Source organism: Balaenoptera acutorostrata, chromosome 21 (assembly GCF_949987535.1).
Source record: "Balaenoptera acutorostrata chromosome 21, mBalAcu1.1, whole genome shotgun sequence".
Lineage (NCBI taxonomy): Eukaryota > Metazoa > Chordata > Mammalia > Artiodactyla > Balaenopteridae > Balaenoptera > Balaenoptera acutorostrata.
This window is the reverse complement of record NC_080084.1, coordinates 7572897-7593445: the sequence shown is the minus strand read 5'-3', so window position 1 is coordinate 7593445 and position 20549 is coordinate 7572897. Positions and strand designations below refer to the sequence as shown.

Genomic DNA, 20549 nt, shown 5'->3' with positions numbered 1-20549 from the left:
GGAGATTTATGTGGCAAGGTCTGAATTCCAAAGTTTGTTTTGTTTTCAATTACACACCTAACCAAATGCATAAAATCCCACAAAATGAATGTAGCGAAAATGTCACCTTTTGTATTTTTAGACTGAAATATGGAGCCCATAAAAGTGAGGCTGTCATGAATTTTCACATTTGGGGATAAAGTGACTTATAACCAGGATAAAAAAAAGTCTCCACACAGCCACATCTAACAGTGATAAACAGTTTTTATTCAGGCAATGAAACATGGAAAAAATATATTAGTAATCATTATAATAATTTCATTTGTGTGAGTATAACTTTTACAAATATTTACCTGACATATAAAAGGGAAATTACTTGTGCATATAAAATTTATGTAGATGATTTATTCCACACAACACAACCCTCATAGCAGTAGTCAACGCAGCGTTAGATTCCTCCGGACGAGGCTCCTCACACACTTCGTGGCACCCGTGGGGACACAGTGGAAGCAGATGTGCAATTAATTAACATTTACTTGTTGGCACGTTAGTACACAGGGGTATCTATTGGCAAACACACACTTGCTAAAAGCGACACTGAAAAGGTTGCTGCTACCTCTGAGATTTCAAAGAAATGCCTGGATCCTGTCTCACTGGGTGGGAAGGACCAAGCCTGAGGCTGAGAGTGTGAAATCTGCAGACCTTCCTGCACTGGGTCGGGGGCGGGGGTGGTGGTGGTGGTGGTGGTGGTTTCGGAGCTCGTATTTTTATACGTCCCCTTGAAAATTATTCACAGAGCATCAGTTAACAACGTGACAGGGAGATTCTTTGTGGAGCATATTTCAGATGCCGCTAAAAGGCAGAGGGACAGAAAGTGGCATCTTTAAGGTTCTAAAGTGATGAATGGATACAGGGAAGGTTCAGACCACACCTCAGCACCAGGCCTGGTCTCCGCCGGCTGAGTCAGGGCGCTAGATGGACCGTCACAGGCCAGCATTGCACGCGACATCTCCATAGTACAACTATAACCAGTGTGTATATATATGTGTATATATATATATGTAGTAGCTGTAACCATATTATAGTTAATAAAGTCATTCCTTAGGAATCTTGTTTGTCCAAATCTAACTGCATGCTAAGAGGCACAGAAATGGGATTGCATTTGGACGAAAAAACTACGGAAAGTGCAATCTTTAGTCTCCAGAATGCTAGCTCTGGGCACTAGGGGGTGGGTCTTCGCTGGAAATTGTTGTTCATACAATCTTCCAGAGGAGATCCTTAGAGAGAAGGATCTATCATGTCCATTCCTTTGCCTTTACTACATGGGAGACTCAAGGTTTGAGTGATAAGATGCTTTCTTCAAATCACTGGAATCTGGAGGCCAGTCAAACCTTTTTGGACAGAAGTCTCCTTAAAATACTTCTTTATGAAAATCTTTTAAGAAGATGACCCTATAGACTTTTGGCTTGACATTCTGGGATTCCCAGACCGTTATTTGTTCTTTAATAAGCAAATAATAATCTACTACCTTTTAAATTCTTCAGAATATATACATCTTTACCCTAAAACACTTTGCTTGAATCATTTAATCCTTCAAACACCTAGTTTCTCTCTTCCCAACAAGAGGATAAAGTAAGAAACCACCCAAGTCCGAGAGCAAGCCTGCATGGTCACAAAACTACAAAGAAGAGACACCGGTCGCGGACAATTCATGAGATGGCTACCAACTGCAGCAAAAAACCAAAAGGAAAACAAAAGGGAGCTTTAGGGATTTCACTCCACTGAAAAAGGACACGCTGAATCATCTCCAGACAGTAGTGCATGCAGACTCACCACTGCCTGCTTATCACAACTCCACTTTGAGCTTTAGAGCCACCAAGTCCTCTGTTACCTTTCAGTAAAATGAGTGCTTCACTCTGGCTGCACTGAGTCAGCCCAGGGACGTTTGGGGCAGTTTACTCTGCTGGATTATCATCAGTCAGTAAGAATCCAAGGCCTGTACTAAAGTATCTAAGTATTTGTGTGAGAGTTGCAGAAAGTGTGGGACGGGTAAAAAAAAAAGGTAACTGGCTGGAAAGAAGATTCAACTTGAGCCATCCTCCAAAACGAAAGGTAAATCTTCCCTTGGACTCCGTATCAGTTTGGAAGGCTGCCAGGTCCTCAGAGTTTTTCACCATCATGTGCGTCTACACTTCCTAATTTGGGCTAGGTCTGAAGATGCTAGAAGCCATGCGAGCAAACTGGGCTTCTCAGTGTTTCCAGGACGGTTTCACAGAACAGAAGGTCTGGGCAGGTCACTGGCTTCCAGGAGTGTCTCCAAATAAAGTAAATTTTGGGAGGTCTGACTGTAAATGACTAGCCAACCAAGTGACAAACTGTGCAGTCTGTCTTCCAATAGATCCTCCAATTAAAACACTTTTAGGTAAAGACTATCTATCTATACTTTGGCAAAATGAAAAACTTAGGATATGGCTCTGGATCCAGAGCCTCAACAAGACCACTCACGTTCCCAAACCACCGTCCAGGCCAGTGGCTTCCTCTCATTTTCCCTTCACGTTTGTCACAGGGATTATCACTGTCTAGCTTACGAGTAATTTGGCCCGCCCACGTTTTGAAGCAAAATTCTAGGCCACATTCTTACTCTCCAGATTACTAAAAGTTTCTTTCTCCCCCTTATGTTTTTAAAAAAATAAACAAACATACTTCATTCTGCCCAGTATATTCTCTTGATCTGCCAGCTGTACAAGCTACATTTTTCTTCTTGTTGGAGAATATCCATCTATTAAATTAGAAGGAAGACCATTTCCTTGTAATGGTCATAGCTGAGAGGCCAGTGGCAAGTATTACTGAATAAGGGCCCTTTCGTTTTCCTTGTGCAGCAACTTTACTCCCTAGGGTCTAGTTTTAAGGGGTCCCTTCTCACCAGTGTGCTTGGGAAAGATTGTCATCACCTCTGTCTCAACACACAGCTACTTTCTCTTCTTATACACAAGAAGCCTAAAAGAGAGGACTGTAGGTTTATAACAGAGACCCCTATAATAAGCCTTTCATGCGTCAAACAGAGCAATACAAAACAGGTAAACATGGATATGTCACCGAAACACAGCAGCAACAAGGTTTAGCAACGTTTCTTTCTGCAAAACACAAAATGAGTTTCTCTAGTGGTAGAGGATTGGAAGAGGCCGCAGTCACACTGCCTGGAGACACCTGCTCTTCCAGGGACACGGCTGTAGCAGGGGCACTCACGTCAAACCCGCGACTGCTTTCAGGGCCCAAACGATTGTCACATCACTTCTCCAAACACAGATCATTTCTGTTGTTCTGTTGTTGTTGGTTTTTTTTGGTACAAAATGTTAAGACTGTAGGCTTTAAAACACAGCCTAAGCACCAATTGTGAGAAATGCATATCGGTTAAACGGGACTTCTGGCTTTAAAAGACATTACTGACCTCCCTGGAGCTAAAGATTGCACCCGTGTGAATAGTACACGGCTAAAGAAAAAGTCATCTCGAAAGAGCTAGAGCGGGTCTCCACGAGGCACAATTCATTGCTGAAGTTGGGTCATGCAGTAGTTTTATAAGAAAAGTACGAAAACTTACGTGTACTGGAGATAATGCATATCACCATGAAGACGCTCAAGGTGTTCAGATTAAGACAAAAGAGTGCTTTAAAACACCTGTGTGGATTTGGTTTCGCCTATCAAATGGGAGGGGTTCACACGGGAAACTTCCAATTGGGGGTTAGGGGCCCCGCCACTCTGAATGGAGTCCAGGACCTGCTTGAGGAATTTGCTTTTGTGAGTGGGGATCTGCTCCCTGCACCCCCCTCCTCCAGTCTTCGAATGGCCTTGGTTTAAAAATATTCAAAACGCACTGATTTTTGGAGTGGCTCGCACGATTTTTCCTGCCCATTTGGTTGAAAAGTCTACTGTCCTTAAGTTTCCAAGTTTTTTTTTTTTTTGCCTTTGGGGAAAAAAAAATCTGAAGAACAATGCATCACACTTGCAAAAATCCAACTGTTGCTTCACCTTACGATTGCTAATGGGGTTAATTAAATAAGATCATCTAAACCTTTGACAAGCAGACTTCCTTTGCATATTCCAAATAGAGAGACAATAGAGAGCAAATGTCGATCTTGGAGCAACAAATGGAAGCTGAGGAGACTGACGGCTCTAGGACAGACTTGCCGAACCCCAACTGTGAGGGATCCCACAAAGTAGATGCCCTGGGTCTGAGGACTAACTCCAGAGGGGCCGCCTGCATCCAGGCTGAGGAGTGTCCAAGTACGGGGCAACAGGACACTACGGCCAACAGTCTCCCTTACGTGACACCTGAGTCTGAGGTTCTGAGTCACGCCAGACATGGAGTCCGGGGGCTTCACCTCCTCAACCCCCCAAATTCTGAAGTTGGCATTCTGAGACAGGACTCTGTTTCAAAATAGGGTTTTACATTTATGGAAATATGCCCTTCTGTAGAGAAGTTCTTATTTGATTATGCTTCCGGGAAACAAAACAAAACAAAACGCAGCAGCATATATAAATATGCATGCGTGCATGCGTGCGTGTGTGTGAGAGACAGCGTGTGTATAAATGGGTACTCAACTGGAAGTAACAGTAGGCCAAATTATCTCCTCAAATAAAACCACTAATATTGAAAATTAAATGTAAAAGATGAAATAAATTTTTAAAAAAATCAGACAGGTGGTGGACAGGATATGGTCCCAAATAGTAGCCATAAAATCATACACTGAACGCACTTGGGGAAAGTAAAGATGACTTTAAAACAAACCAAAGGTAGAGAATCCCGCCCAGACTGGGCAGCCCGTCTCACTGAGCCTGACGGCTCCGTCTGGCCACTCCTTCCGCGGCTGCGCAGTAAATCCTCCAGCGGCGCCTCCCGGGCGGGTGCGTTGGCAGCAAAGCGGGACAGGCAGCGGTGGGCATGTGCTTTTGTAAAGTTCCGTGGTTTTTTTTTTTTCTCTGCAAAGGGGCAATTATTCCTGGATAAGGCAAGATAATCGTGGTCACGAGAGAAGCAGCCAAATGCAGATCTGCCGAGCTAACAGGGGAAACTCAGTCCGTCTTTCCCAGCTTTGCAATCAGCTCGTCACAGATTTTCGTCAGTTCTTCAATTTCTTGGTTCTGAAAATGAAAGATAAATGATGTGATGATGCAGGCTGTGTCCCGAGATAACGGATCACAGTGAAACAGCCCCCAGACTGGCTATACTCCTTCCTAGGCATCCCAACTCAGTGGTTCTTAACTTCTCTACATCAGAAAGCCTTCAAAGAAAGGAAAGCTCTATACCTTCTCCCCTGAGAAATGGTCTTGTGTTCACAAAGTTATGCTTATATTGAGTAGGGGGTGAGGGTAATTACTGGCCCTCTGAAGTCTGTCCTTGAAGTTTGTTTGTCAAACTTCCTTGCTATCATAGGAATTACTTGGGGGTATTTGTAAAAAAAAAAAAAAAAAAAAAAAAAAAAAAGAAAAACAAAAAAAAAAAGTATCTGGGCCTCACTTGATCCATCAGCATCCCCAGGGACCTGGGATCCCAGAGTCTAAGTATCCCAGGGGCCACTGTCTTAGGGGTTATCAGACGCCATGATAAAACCCCTGCCCTGGCTGAATGGATGCCACAGGCCTGACATGATTGTGGAGACACAGTAAGAAAAACACTAGAGGCACAGAAAATGAAGTCTAAGAGTCACTAATTAGCAGGAGAATGGGGATCGCTATCACCACTGATGTTTACTTCCGTAGCAGAGCTTCTCGGCCACATCTGGGCAGGGCCAGTCTTGGTGCCGGACGCATCCCGTGCACCATAGATGCCTGTAACATCTCCCAGTCGTGACAACCAAACATACCCCCAGACGCTGCCAAATGTCCCCCTGGAGGGGGAAATTGCGATGAAGGGGGAAGATGGCTTCACATATTATATTACAGAAAAAAAACAAAACGAAAAGAGAAAAAAGGTAGCTTCGGAGCCTAACTAAGCGTTTGGTCCTCTGAGCGTCAGTTAATGCAACCTCCTCTCTGCACCCTGCCTGTGGCCGGGTCCCACTAATACACCTGGGAGTATCTGTTGCCACCTGAGTCACTTCCCAAACGAGCTGGATTGAAGCGTCTGCGCAGAGATAAGCCCCTTTCATCCAGACGGACGTGGGAAACCAAAGGTCTCGGTGGGCGTGACACCGCCCCTCTTACCTTCTGCTGAAGGGCCCTTTCCAGGGACTCCACCTTCATCTGCTCTTTCCGGAGCCCCGCGTGGAGAGCGGCGCTCTCAGCCTTTGCTTTTGTTCGAACCTGAGCAATCTCCTCATTGGCTCTGTTTATGGAACGAAGGGACAGAAAGCACATGGTTTGCCATCAGTCACGGCTCCCGATGAGGGTGCTAACTGCTGACACCTGTGACACAGAACTAGGAGGACTGACTCCACCACAGAGGAAGAAGAGGAACTGGTGAGCTACGTGATTCAATTTTAATTTATAAAAATTCCATTTACACCCAGCTGCTAAGGAGACTTCCACGATGCAAACCAACGGCAGAATCAACCTTAAAAGGCACACGGGACTCTTCAACATTCACATGCCACTAGAAAACAGAATCACATGACACTTTCCACAACAGTCTTAAGATTTTTTTTTAACCCAGTACAATAGCAGGTAGGATCTCTGTGGATTAACACAGCCAATGAGTCAGAATGCTAACCACCGGCATCTATGAAACAGACCTGCAAGCGACTTTATTAATAAAAATCTCCATTACAAAAGTAGATTCTCACATTTAAAAAATGGTACTTATGTGACGTGATGGAGCATTAGCTAACTCTATGGTGATACGTATATAAATGTATCAACTCAATGTCGTACACCTTAAACTTACACAATGTCTTATGTCAATTATAGCTCAATACAGCTGGGGTGGGGGGAAAAAGGATGTCTGGAAGGATAAAAGAACGATTTTCTGGGGTGAGGAAAGAGGTGGGAACCCACTGGGAGGGGGAGGGGGTGGGAGGGAGAGACTATCTTTTTATTCTTTTTAATGTCTGAACCTTGTGAAGAGTCCACCTATTCAAAAAAATAAATAAGACACACAGGTACACACAAGTGCGACCTGGAGTTGCAAAATAGTGATTTTTTTTTTCCTCGTCTCTGTCAATCTTCCCACAACATCACGAAAAGTGGAATTCTTATGCACAAGCTCTTACTTGTCCAGTTTTTCCTCTGCGTGGATTTTCAGGGCCTGATACCGCTGCTCTTCTTGTTTAACTCTGGCTAAGTAATCCTGAGCACATTTTTTCAAGGCTTCTTCGTTCTGTTCCCAAGTGACAATTTAAAATGAAAGAAACAAGTCATTTTGTTTTCCTTCTACTAGTAACATACCACATATCAGGGTTTTCATTTTTTTAAAAAAATGAAAAAACCTAATATATTCAGATGCCTCCAAATAAGACTCCATGGTAGTCTGAAACAGGCACAGATAATTCTCACTGAAGAAACTGTAGATAACTTCTTCATGTATTAATTTTCTAATCATACAGTAAGTTACACTGACACACCTGCTTTAGGAAGGGCAGATATTCAAAACTGAAGGGCAAGCTGATCCCCATTTTAGACAAACCGGACAGTCATTTTTATGGTTAATATGAAAAAAAAAAAAAAAGTGTTCACTGCTATAAATGTATCTTAGTGATGGTGTACAACCAAATCAAATCAATATGCCCACTTACACTAAATTTGAAACTTTACACTTACTTTCTTCCAGAATATGCAGCATGTATTTTTCAGTGCTATGGGTTGACTCCCTTTTACTTTTACTAATATTAAATTGGTGAATAATCCAAAAGAACATTTCTAGAATTCTCCTAAGTCTGAGGGTCCCACGGTTCTCACGCTCCATGCCACACTCCGGTCGTGTCCAAGGCTTCCTGACCTGACCCAGGAGACGAATGACCAAGACACGCCACCCAGGGGCCCCGATTCCCCGTTTCTAGGCCACCCGCACCTCTGGCATGTGCGTTTGAAGACCCAGTACCAAGAAGACACACCACCAGGGAGGCAGAAGGCAAAGGACGGGCTACCTTCTTGAACCCTTCCAGGACGCCTTTCAGGTTCTCGTATCTCCTGAACAGGTCGGAGAGGGACCTTTCCACCGAGTTCAGGTCGGCCAGGGCCTGCTCCTTCTCCATGGTCAGCTGCCGGAAGCTCTTCTGAGAGGTCACACTCGTCCTCTGTTCGTCTTCTGTGAGTCACGACCAGAAGCAACGCGCGTTCTCCCAACACACAGCCCACAGCCGCCCTCCCGAGCCACCAGGTCGGGGAACCCAGCAGGGGAGGTGACAAAGGTTCCGCCCTCAAGGACTGACTTTCTGGCGGGGGAGACAGCCGGGCAAGAGGGGGAGCAGCCTCCGTCAGAGGAGCGATGTGAGCGGAGACCCAGAGGAGCCGAGGGCGGGAGCCGTGCATCTACCCGGGCATCAGGTGATGCAGACGGCAGAAAATACCATCTCGCCGCCTAAGTTAATGCAGAAAGACCTGACTGGCTTAGGGAGTCGGTCCTTACAACAGAGGCTACGAGAGGTTCTAAATGCAATGCAGGAGGGTGAAGAGCTGTCCTTTTCTAAAGGCACCGATGGGTCTGGCGCAGGGAAAGCAGCTCCTGCAGCGGAGTGAGGCCGCTGCATCAGAGCAGAGACGCCCCCCCGGGGGTACGAAGGGCGAGGTGAGGCCGCCCACCCTGGTGCTGGAACTCGAGTGTCTGCCGTCCCCTAAAAGGAACCTAACGACAGCGATCCTCATCATCTGCAGATGCCCTGCTCGCTGTAGTCTATGTGTAGCCCCCAAATCAGTATGTGTGGTGTGTCCCCGGCCATTCGGGGACACGCGTGGAATGGCAGAGAACCAGAGTCACCTGCCGGGCACGTTCTCGGCTGAAGCTGGACAAGGCGATGCTCTGCCTCGTTTCATACTGCAAACAAGTGTCCTTTTCAGTCTACTTAGCGCCACGTTTCTGGCATTTTTGTGCTTCCTGTTGGGGATTTTGAAATGGGCCCCAAGCCTAGGCTGTGGGGCTGTCTCGTGTCCTAAGGGCCACAGGGTTGGAGGTGTCTTAGGGGGAAAACCCGTGTGAGATGAGCTCTGTCCTGGCATGAACTGCAGCACCGGCCGTGAGCTCAGTGTTAATGAGTCAACAGTACACCTTGAATAAGGTGTCTTTAGACGGCAACACCCATAAGGCAAGCTCTCCTGAGGATCTGTGATTCAGTATCGGCTAATTCAGTGTTTGGGCGACTTCATCAACTACTGCAAATGATAAGAATCGCTTGTATCTCCGGGATGGACAAACTGACATTTATAGTCTGATTTGAAGATCACCTTTGGATCCCACCGCTCACGCCCTAGAAAACAACTTCCTTACCGATCATTTGGGCAATGGTCTCCTCATACTCAGCCACAATTTTCCTTAAACAAACAAACAAAAACTCTTATCAGAAGAGAATTTTATTAACAGTGGAAGTTGGAGAATCGCTGCCCCAAACAATTAAACACATTAACATGTACTGACAAACTTACATAACCCAGTTACCTGCTTTGGGGCTCCTCCTTTTTTTTACACTTAACCTAAGATTTGTTAATGTTCAGAAAGGTTTTTCTTGAGATTTTGTTTAACAAGGTTTTTGTTCTATTTATAGAAACAACTGCCTTCACCTTTTCTTTGCACTTGTGTGAATGACCCCCAAGGCAATACGTGAATTCTGCTTAGAGAAGTGAATCTTTTACAAAATAAGTTAAGGACATTCTTGGGGCTCTTCCTAAGAGACCTGACCTGAGTTCAGGCTTCCCCTGGCCCCAAACCACTCTTACAGGCAGTGGGTCCCCTCTGATTCAGATCCAGGTTTTATTTGATTGTCCTAATTCCAGAAGTATTTTAGTTATTCAAAGAGGTTTAAAGATCGCCCTGCTGTGTTAACCTTTCTTTTAGGGAAGTGCAGTGTTTTCCTGATCCTGCCCAGTGACGGGTGCCCCTCCCTGTGACCTCATCCCCCATCGTGAGAAGTGACCACTCCCCCGCCCCTCACTGGCGGCGCCCATCACGCTGACCCTGCATCCAAGTTCTTACGATGGCTGCTGTAAGCTCCCCAAGGTCGGGGGCTGTGCCTTCCTCCCCACCATGCCTGCACAGGGACTTACACCCAGTAAATGCTCAAGAAACCAAATAATACAAGAGCCACAAATTAGAGTGGACATATTTAAAATGTTTCTTAATCATTCAAGTGCCGACTGCACAGTTTATAAATTATTTATGCCCCCCACTCTTTGATGCCATCTTTAGTTATTTCACAGCTCCTAGCTCTAGGGAGTGAGCAGCAAAAATAAAAAGATTTCAATGTAAAGTCAGTTTTGTTTCCTGTTAACATGCTTTTTATAATCTATTTTGTGGTTGTGAAATTTGAAGCTACCATGTATAATTCGTTTTAGAAATTATAGTGTTTCCATAATTGAGTATGTCAATAAATCTCTATTTCTGTTATAATATCAAATGGATATTTTTGCACAAATTTGTCTTTTCAAAAGACAAGAATTATGTGGGTTCTGCTTATTTGCAATGTTCTGAACAACCCAAAATGAGCTACAGCATTTGAATACAATAACTGGTCGGCAATCCTCAGGAAATGACACCATCAGTCACAAATTAAGGTGCAAATAGCAAAGCCCTCGAGTTCTCAACAGCTGGTTCTGTGTAAGCAAATACTGTCATCACTTCCTTTGTATTAAATCTAAAAATGCATAAAGGTACCCACCCCTCCCGCAAACCTCCAGTCTAACCTCATCTCCAAGACTTCTTGTCGGGTTTCTTCGTATTTTTTCTTCCATTCATTTGCTTCCATCTCTTTAGTGATTATCTAGATTAAAATGGAGATAAAGCTTGGTTTTACCTACTCAATCTCTTGAATTTAAGACTAGAGCCTGAAAACAACACACAAGCAGGTCCATCCGAAGGCAGTCAATCTACATTAGGAATAAAAAAAACCTCAACATCTGTGTATAATGCTCACAAACACTGGGGAAATGCTCTCAGCTGCAGAGGATGCTGGAACGTGGTCACCAGGATGAAGGTGACCAGAACCTCTCCCAGGAAAGCTCCAAGTGGTTATTACCATCTCTGTTAACTCCAGCTCGGTCCGGGGTCTGGCTCTCAGCCCAGAACCCTGCTGGGTCAGGATGCCAACAGCTGAGCCATTTGTCTGGCAGAGACGCGTCTCCCTGCCAGAGCACCAATTTAATTGGGCTGAGAAATGAAACTGCCACAAAATCAGAGCGGTGGAAGTTGGCCTGACCAGACAGTCTCTTTCTGCAGAGATTTCCGATTGAGTCAGAACAGGGCCCCGAAGTTCCTCTAGGCAGAGGCGTCCATCTCACTGTTGGCAAGGTCTTGCTCGCCAGACCAGAACCCACATCGCTGCGTTTGGGAGGCTCGTGCTAACTGGAAAGAAACACTCTAAATTCATGGCCTCAAATGCCATTTGCCCTGCACAGAGCTTAGATGGGCATCTATCGTTCTCCTGTGATTATACTTCTCTGTGCTTCTTTCTAGTTGGTACAATCTTTATTTTGGTGCCATCAATCAGGATCTCAAGAACTAGAAGCCAACCTGTCTGCTTCAGGGGATCAGGCACATCTTTGATGCATCTGGTGGTCCTCTTATAGTTTTAACTCTCAGGAGAAAGAAGAAGTCATTTTTCTCATTTACAAGATTTTGTAGGGGCCTCCTTACCACAGCGCCTAAGTTTTGACAACAGGACTAGCTGACACCCCTAATTACCAACTTATTGCTATGTTTTAACAGTTCGAAAGACCTAGGTCAGAGGTACTTAACCACTCTCATTATATTATAAAAATTAAGTCGCTACACTGAGGGAATTACCTTCTTAAAAATAAGGTGGAATCATCAAGAAACACACAAACCAAACACATAAAATACAGCAGAGAAACATAACAGAGGAGGGAGGTGACTGATTAATGGTACCTAACAGTGTCTTTCACATTTTCCAGATCACCCAGGAAAGGCCTAGCAGAGATCTATTTTGAACAGAAGATGTTCAATAAACACGATACAGGGATTCGAGAGTTGAGCTCTTTAATTAAAGAATGGATGAAGGGATTATAGGCATTAAGATGTGAGAGGAAGTCTGCTGGGGACTTTTGGGAAAGTCCTAAAAAAGAGGACTTTGCTCCTAAAGAGAGGTGAATGGCGAGAATTAGACGTTTTCTAATGCTAGGCATGGATGTCTGCAGTATGAAGCATGGAGCTGTAGCAGCCATCTTAGGACCATGAGGGGAGCTGACCTATGACATTGAAGGGGACAGGCCAGTACACTGAAGATGAAATGGCAAGAACTTAAGTCCTTGATGACCCAATTTGGCTGTGGGACACTATACAGATGTGAAAAAGAAGTAGGCACGCGGGCTTCCCTGGTGGCGCAGTGGTTGGGAATCTGCCTGCCAATGCAGGGGACACGGGTTCGAACCCTGGTCCGGGAAGATCCCACATGCCGTGGAGCAACTAAGCCCATGCGCCACAACTACTGAGCCCGTGCTCTAGAGCCCGCGAGCCACAACTACTGAAGCCCGCGTGCCTAGAGCCCGTACTCTGCAACAAGAGAATCCACCGCAATGAAGAGTAGCCCCTGCTCGCCGCAACTAGAGAAAGCCCGCGTGCAGCAACGAAGACCCAATGCAGCCAAGAAAATAAATCGATAAAATAAATAAATTAAAAAATAATAATAATAATAAATAAATAAATTTATAAAAAGAAAAAGAAGTAGGCATGCATTAAATACTAATATGGAATGATCAGCATGATGTATTTTTAAGTGAGAAAAGCAAGGTACAGAATGGTATATGTAGTATTCTACCATTTGTCTAAAAGAGGGAAGAAAAGATACATATATTTATAATTGCTTGTTTCTGAATAAAATAACTCTGAAAGGAAAAAAAAAAGAAAAAAAAGAATGGATGAAGGTAGGAAACAATGTTACATTCCTGCAAGTCTAGAATTGAAGAAACTTTTAGGCACGAGCATATATTCTCTGTGGAATGAAGGTGCTGATTTAGTTACATACGTGGGTAAAGTTGGCAAAATGCGATATGTAAAACTTCAGGGCTGAAAGATAAAGTGTACAGAAGTTCTCAAGGATATTTCCAAGCGTCAGCTTTGCCCTCTGGATACCAGGAGGCCAGGAATTCAGCTCCAACGAGGCGTTTTACAGGGAGCCCTTTCTACGAGCTACAAGTGGAGGAAACAGGGACTTCCAGCCGGGGAGAAAGAACTCAAGCCAGCAGAGGTGGAACCTACCCACTGGCACACGGGCTTTACAGAGACACGGGGCCAGAAGCGGACGCAGCGAGGAAGCCTTTACCTCTTCTCGTATCAGGGTGAGCACGGCCGTCTTGTCCGATTCACTGAGGCAGATGCCGTCCAGCGGGCTCTCCCCTCCACAGGCCACGGACACAGGGCCCTTCTCCCCCAGGGGTTCCAGCAGTGCCTGCTGGGGGAGAGGGCACAGGTAAGACGTCCGCTCTTCAGCTTCTTAACCCCAAATATCCTCCGGTAACTTCCTCCTGAAGAAACTGATCACACCCTTTAAAAAACACGTTTGAAGGGGAAAAGACAGCGGGGGAAGCTTAAAAAAAAAAAATCTAGTTACAGTACGATCTGAAGGAAAACCCGTTCTAATGAATATCAGGCAGGTCTTAGCTTCTGTTTTAACGGACGGCCTAGAGAAGTTTTCTTCTCATCCAAAAAGGAGACAGTGTAATTACCATAGAGGTCAGTCACCAGAGAGTCATGTGCGTAAAAGAGAAAACCATCTGTGGTTAATGTCTCGTGAACCTGGGGATCTCTGGGGATGATGTGTTCCATGTAAATAAATTCCCAAAAAAGTGTCAACCTTTTTACATATAGATGCTTTGTGTGTACTATTATTTGGCCACTTTGGATGGAAATGTTTCTAAAATGACTTTCAGGCCTAAGCAGGTAGAAACGGCAAATATACGTGAACTCTGACCCCACCCCAGGATGATTCAGGATCACAGGGAATTTCAGTGGCCCCGAGGGCCAGCACGCGGAGACCCAGCGATGTTGTCAAGTGCACAGACGCCAGGGTCTGGGCTGCATTTCCACGTCCTGGGTCTTCCCGACACTGAGTTTTCAGTTCCCTCTGTCAACATGTCACCTTCTGAAGTGCCAGCTTGATTTCTGCCATAAACCTGGGTCCCCGAGAGCCACATTCAGTTAGGGTTTTGTTTTTCACAAGAACGTGGGCTTTGTACCATTTTTTTTCCTAAAAAGCATTTTTGGGGGTTATTTCCTCCCACCTATGTTAACTTTTTGTATAAATGGGGAAAAAGCTGATCTAATAACACCCAAAATGCCCGCCAAGGTGACCTGGGAATCTTTTTTTAAAAAATTTATTAGAGTTAGGGTTAGGATTAGGGAATAATCTTCAATGTCAGCATAACTGATCAATTAGTTACTGACTGTAATCAGTCGGGCTCTGGTATCTTGTTCGAATCGAGCTTGAAGAGGAAGTGCAAGGTCAACGTAGACCAGTGGTTTTTAAACTTTTCAGGGTCATTACGGACTCACCCTCTCTCTAGAAAATGCTCAAGAACACACACATAATTTTTGCCTAGGTCTTCACTGCCCTCAGCCAAGGGTCCAAGAGACAAACCCCTGGCTGAGGCCACAGAAGAGGGAAAATGCAAAAGCCACAAGCTGGCAGTGCCTGTTCCTGCACCATCTGGGGGAGGCCAGCCCACCATGCTGACAGAAGCCCGAGGTCCCCCAGAAACACCTTCTATCCTGGGAGAGCTCCATCACCAGAGCCAGAAGCTACTAGGGGCCCGGTAGCCCTAAAATGGCCCCCAATGACCCCACCTCCTGTACGAGTCCTTTCGTGTAGCCTCCTCCCCTCGAGTTAGGCTGGACCCAGTGACCCTCGTCTAAAGAACAGAAAGTGGTAAAGTCATGCGGTGTCACTCGTTGACAAAGAGGCTCCGGCCGTGAGAAGCTCTGTGGAGAGGCCACGTGGCAAGGAACTGCCAACGGCCAAGTGAGAGAGCTTGGAAGCAGATCCACCCAAATTGAGCCTGGAGGTGACCGCAGCCCTGGTCAGGGCTGACCCCGAGAGCAGCTGGGGGAGAGACCCTGAGTCAGAGGCGCTCAGTGAAGCTGCCCCAGGACTCCTGACCCAGAGATGATGAGATCACGATCGTCAGCTGTCGGTCACCGACACACTGGACATCTGACTCATCCCCCCACCTCCCATGCCACAAAGCTCATCAAGACTCCTCCCCACCATCCCGCTTCCCGTGTAACCTGCCTACTAGGTCCAGCCCACACATTTGGTTCATCTCGTTACATTTCCGACTCTAAATTATTACATTTTAAATCAGTCTTTTGTTTTTATTATTCTAAATCAGGATCCCCAAGACAAGGTAACTCTGGGAAACTGGTCCCCTGTGCCTTCCGTGACCCTCACGTTAGCAAGAGTTTGGGAAATAAGCCAAGTTTTCTTAGTAAGGGAAATATTGTCTGTTCTGGAGTTCTGCATCTCATTCATCCATGAGGGGATAAATGAATTCAGTCCGCCCACTTGTTTAACGACTTCGCTCTAACAAATGAGGTGTCTGGAAGGGGCAGCTTTCTGAGCTGGAAGATCAGGCCTTAGATGGGGACAAATACACCCGGACGAGTGGGCTCTTCAGCCAGCAGCTCTCCCGGCCACTCCCTCTGCCTGGCTATACGCCACAAGCTCCGTGGCTCAAAATGCAACAGCTCTTACGAGGAATTTATAGCCGTGGCCTATTTTAGCTGCCTTTTCCAGTCCTCTAGGATTTATTTAGCTTTTTACATTCCTCAGTCCTTTATACCGTTTATCAAACAGCACAGAAAGCCTACAGAATCTACCATCACCAGAAACTGGCCTGACCATCTCTTCCTGGGCTGGGCAATCTAGAACGTGTTTAATAAAGATGCTAAACCAATCAGATCAATCGCATCCTTCCAAAAGGGTCCTGCTTCATATCCCCTGGTCTTTCTCCCTGTCCCACAAAGCATTCACCCTTGAGGACCCACAAAGACCTGTCTACAGACAGTGGGACCCAGGGGAGTCTTGGCTGTAAGTTCACAGTGAGCGCAGATGCCACAAAGTAATTCTCTGCTCACGTCCTTGCGATGAGAGAAATCAGGATCCCTAATCTGTCAGGCTCATCCCATTTGTCCTTGAACCCGTTAGAGCAGTGTCCCCCCGCCACTTCTAACGGAGACACACTGGAAAAGCCAAGTGAACTCAACTTTTAAGAAGTTTAAGATTTCTTTGAAAAAATAGCAGATTGACTCCTAAGTGAAAGATGCTGTAGACCAGCAGCTGAAAAGCGAGATGACCGCCCTCCGGTCTTAGTTACTTGGCCCTGGCCGCCCCCTGGCGCTGGGCAGAGACTGAAACAGGAATGCCCTTCAGAGCAACACCCAGAGGCTTACTGAGGCAAAGGCCAGACTAAACAGACTTCTTAGTCAGTGTTTTGAATATTGCAAGTTCTTTATGCAATGCTGATTCAGCGTTCTAAGGAAGTAGAAATTAATTTACTTCCGCAAGTTCAACTGGAGTTACTGTTCAAAGATGACGACCCAGGACGTGGTCTTTGCAGGGGGCTCTGGAGACAAGGCTTCCCCCATCTTCTCTCTCCCGCTCTCCCCCAGCTCTCCCGCCAACGTCACGCCACCTCACGGCAGCTCAGGGCTTTCTGGCTCAGCCTTGCACGTTACCCTTTCCCTGCATCTTCACAATCACCCTGCCGAGCTGAGGCCGGGAGGTGGGGCTAACTCTGTGGGTGAATAACTGGGGAACGTGCAAGCGTAACCGGGGCGTTTCAAGAACGTGGGTAAACCTCTCGAACCTGCAGACCAGCGCTTGGGCCCCTCAACACAGCCTTCGACCATCCCTTTGCCATTTTTATACACAGAAAAGACTAGACGACGCTCCCACAGTACCTGGAAAACGTCACAGGAAACTGGTTTCCCTAAGGGCACGAGCAGGCGGTTTGGGGAGCGGAGGCTGGAGTCTCATCCTTCTGTGGGGAAGGGCCCCCTCCCACAGATGGGGGGACACTTCACTACTTGCGGAATGGTGGCCTCAGTGGCTCCTCTAGGTGACTGTGCCATCAGCCACGGCGGCTGTGCTGGGAATGGTTACAAGACGTAGCTCCCAAAAGAGTGATTCTGTGCGGAAACCACCGTCACTGCTGCGTAATGCCCCGAGAGGGGACCACGCTCCAGGTCCCTGACCCCTGTGTGTATGTCCTCCTGCCCGGCGCCCACGGCTCCCTCGCCCACCCCTACGTCCCTTACTCTGTGTCCTTCCAGGGAAACACCATGGGTCGCAGTTCAACGGTGAGTCACGAAAACGGTTTAACGCAACGTGCGTTAAAAAAAAATGAAATAGAATGGAAGAAATCAGAGTGAGCCACACGAAGAAAGGCAGACACTGTCCTGTGCAATTTGTTTGATAACAATACAAACGGGTGTGTTGAGATGTGTCATACGGACCTACGAGCCAGGATGCAAAACGTATTCTTACTGTGGATCCAGGTTAAGAACATTTGTGTCACAACGTCACCTAATCCTTCAGCTTCAACTATCCCGTGTCCTAACGGCGCTCAGATCTACTGAAGCCAACCTTGACTTTTCCTGAGCTCACGCTGTGTGCGTCTCACTGCCTACAGGAGATGTGAACCGAGAAGCTGGTCTCACAGATGTCTCAAAGCCACACGTCTAAAACTGAACTCCTACGATTCTGCTCCTCGTCTACACTCCTGACGTACTGGCTCCTACGTTCATCCATGTTCACTGTGGTCGGTGCTGGGGTGCAGGGGCCAGCACACAGTCACGGTCCCAACCCATGGGGCAGGCGGGGAGAAGAGAAAGTGCCTCCAAGGGGCGGGCCCACAGCAGTGAACGAAAGCCCGCTTGGCTGGGCAAGGGTCTGGCGTGGGAAGGAGGCAGGGGCGGTGCAGAAAGCCGCGGAGGCCACCGCAGAGTCTGAGCTCAGCCTAAAGACAAGGGAAGCCAAAGAAAGGGTTTAAGCAAAGAGGAACAACTCCGGCTGATGGAAAAGGAGGACAGAATAGCCTCGGGAACAGGGAGATTCATTAGGAAGCTGCCACCATGCTTAAAAAACTGGTGGTGGCCATGGGCTCGGGAGAAGTAGACGGATTTACAACATCTGCTTTCTGGACGTGGAAACCACAGACCCTACGTGTGGGAATACAGAGGACGGGGGAGTCCAAGAGGACCCCAGGGTTGTGGCTTAGACAACGAGGTGGATAGCGGTGCCACCTGTCGAGACGTGGCCCTTCTGGGCTTGGTTATCAGCAACGCCGACCTCTCAGATGTTCAAGGCAGAAACCTCGATGGCCTTCAGCGACTTCTCCAACCTCCACCTCGGCCACCATGTACACCCCGGAAGCCACCAAGCAGTGATGGTTCTACCTGCTAGGTCCCAGCCTCCATCCCATCCTCTGATTTACCACCAATCGTGATGCTCCCTACTTCAACCCCCAGGACAGTTCTCTGCTGCTTTTCCATGAATTCCAAGCCTCCCGGCACGATGTCTAGGGCCCCAGTGGCCTGGCTCTCACCTACCACATGCACAGTATCCTCTGATCACGTGAGATTATTCGTCCCTACAACTCCTTATAAAGCCCATGCTTCTTCTCACTCCCTGTCTTTGCACAGTACAACTCTCCTGCCCAGAACACCCTTCATTGCCTTATCTACCTGGCAAACCCCATTCTTCCTTTAAAACTTAGTTCAAGTGAGGAACCCAGAAGACACCACCTTAACCACGTGATCAAAGTTAATTCCACCGATAATGGGATGCACCGATACCCATGAGGTCACTGCTGATGCATTCGTGCCAAAAATGCATAAACTGAATTTACTCATGAGGAAACACTCGACGAGCCCAAATTGAAAGATATTCTACAAAACAACTAACCAGCACTCTTGAAAAGAGCCAAGGTCCGGAAGGACAGAGACAGACTGAGGAACTGTCACAGATTAAAGGAGACTGAGAACACGGGCACTGAACGCCATGAGGGGTCCTGCCCTGGATCCTGTGCCAGAGAAAGGACACTAGTGGGGGTAGCTGGTAAGACCTGGATACGGTTTACAGACCAGACAATAATACCGTACCAGTGTTTACTGATTCCGATTACAGAAAAGGTTAAAGTTTGAGGAGCATGGGTGCAAGAGTTATAGGAATTCTTTGTACTATTTTTGTAAGCCTAAAAGTTAAAAAGAAAACAAATGGTTTTTAATTAGCTCACAACATCCAGCCTTCCTGACACCTGATGCGCGGTGGGTCAGCCCTGGTGCCCCCAGTCCCGGGGACACATCCTGGTGTAACATTCACCACAGGGGAACCCTGGTTTCCATTTTGTAATCTACAACCAGGGCTGCTCAAAAGAAATACAATGTTGGGGGCTTCCCTGGTGGCACAGTGGTTGAGAATCTGCCTGCCAAATGCAGGGGACACGGGTTCGAGCCCTGGTCTGGGAAGATCCCACATGCCGCGGAGCAACTAGGCCCGTGAGCCACAACTACTGAGCCTGCGCGTCTGGAGCCTGTGCTCTGCAACAAGAGAGGCCGCGATAGTGAGAGGCCCGCGCACCGCGATGAAGAGTGGCCCCCGCTTGCCGCAACTAGAGAAAGCCCTCGCACAGAAACGAAGACCCAACACAGCCATAAATAAATAAATAAATAAATAAATAAATAAAAGATTAAAAAAAAAAAAAGAAATACAATGTAAGCCATATGTAATTTAAATATTCTCAGTAGCCACATTTAAGGGGTAAAAAGAAACAGGTGAAATTAATTTTAATAATATAGTTTAGTTAACCCAATAGATCCAAAACATCAACATGTTATCAGTATAAAAAGTTAGAGACATTTTATTTTCCCTTCTTTTCTGCGCTAAGTCGTCAAACGCTGGTTGCACTTTACACTTGGAGGATATCTCAGGACGTCCAGCTACAGGTCCAAGTACTAGTGGTCACCCTCCGAGACGCCTCAAGTGAAGGAGCTGTGCTTTATTTGTATCTCATGCCCGTCACCAGACACAGACCAGAATTTAATTACTGAGTTAACATGGGCTTCAAAACGAACGCTGAACCCCCCGCGCTCACACCCCTCCCCCACGAGCCTGGGGACTCACGACACCCCGCGCTCACACCCCTCCCCCACGAGCCTGGGGACTCACGACACCCCGCGCTCACACCCCTCCCCCACGAGCCTGGGGACTCACGGGCACGGCGGGTCCATCCTTCTCCATCTGCTGGCACGGCTCCTTCTCAGCGCCTAAAACACAGAGAGTCATTTTTAGAGTCATCCCAAGAGGTTGTGCCTTTCCTTCCCACCGAGAGACTCTGGGAAACCCCAGGCAGGCCCGGAAGGACATCCATGGACCCCTGAACAGCATCTCAAGATCTCTGAAGACGCGCTACATTCT

The 20549-nt window shown here is 46.8% G+C and overlaps 1 protein-coding gene across 15 annotated transcripts in view; it reads right to left on the bottom strand.

Annotated features, from left to right (window-relative positions):
- Positions 1 to 225: 225 nt before the first annotated feature.
- TACC1 (transforming acidic coiled-coil containing protein 1) overlaps positions 226 to 20549 on the bottom strand; it is a 114006-nt gene continuing 93682 nt past the window's right edge. For 9 of the 15 annotated variants that reach the window (XM_057537423.1, XM_057537425.1, XM_057537430.1 and 6 more), the window contains 8 exons: positions 20346 to 20398; positions 13398 to 13523; positions 10804 to 10880; positions 9395 to 9438; positions 8058 to 8218; positions 7185 to 7291; positions 6181 to 6301; positions 226 to 5118 (listed from right to left, as the gene is read on the bottom strand). In XM_057537423.1, the coding sequence (XP_057393406.1) occupies positions 5050 to 5118; positions 6181 to 6301; positions 7185 to 7291; positions 8058 to 8218; positions 9395 to 9438; positions 10804 to 10880; positions 13398 to 13523; positions 20346 to 20398 (758 nt within the window). In that variant the 3' untranslated portion in view covers positions 226 to 5049. Of the gene's footprint in view, positions 5119 to 6180; positions 6302 to 7184; positions 7292 to 8057; positions 8219 to 9394; positions 9439 to 10803; positions 10881 to 13397; positions 13527 to 20345; positions 20399 to 20549 lie in introns of all 15 variants that reach the window. The other 6 variants (XM_057537426.1, XM_057537420.1, XM_057537427.1 and 3 more) reach the window with 1 other exon arrangement.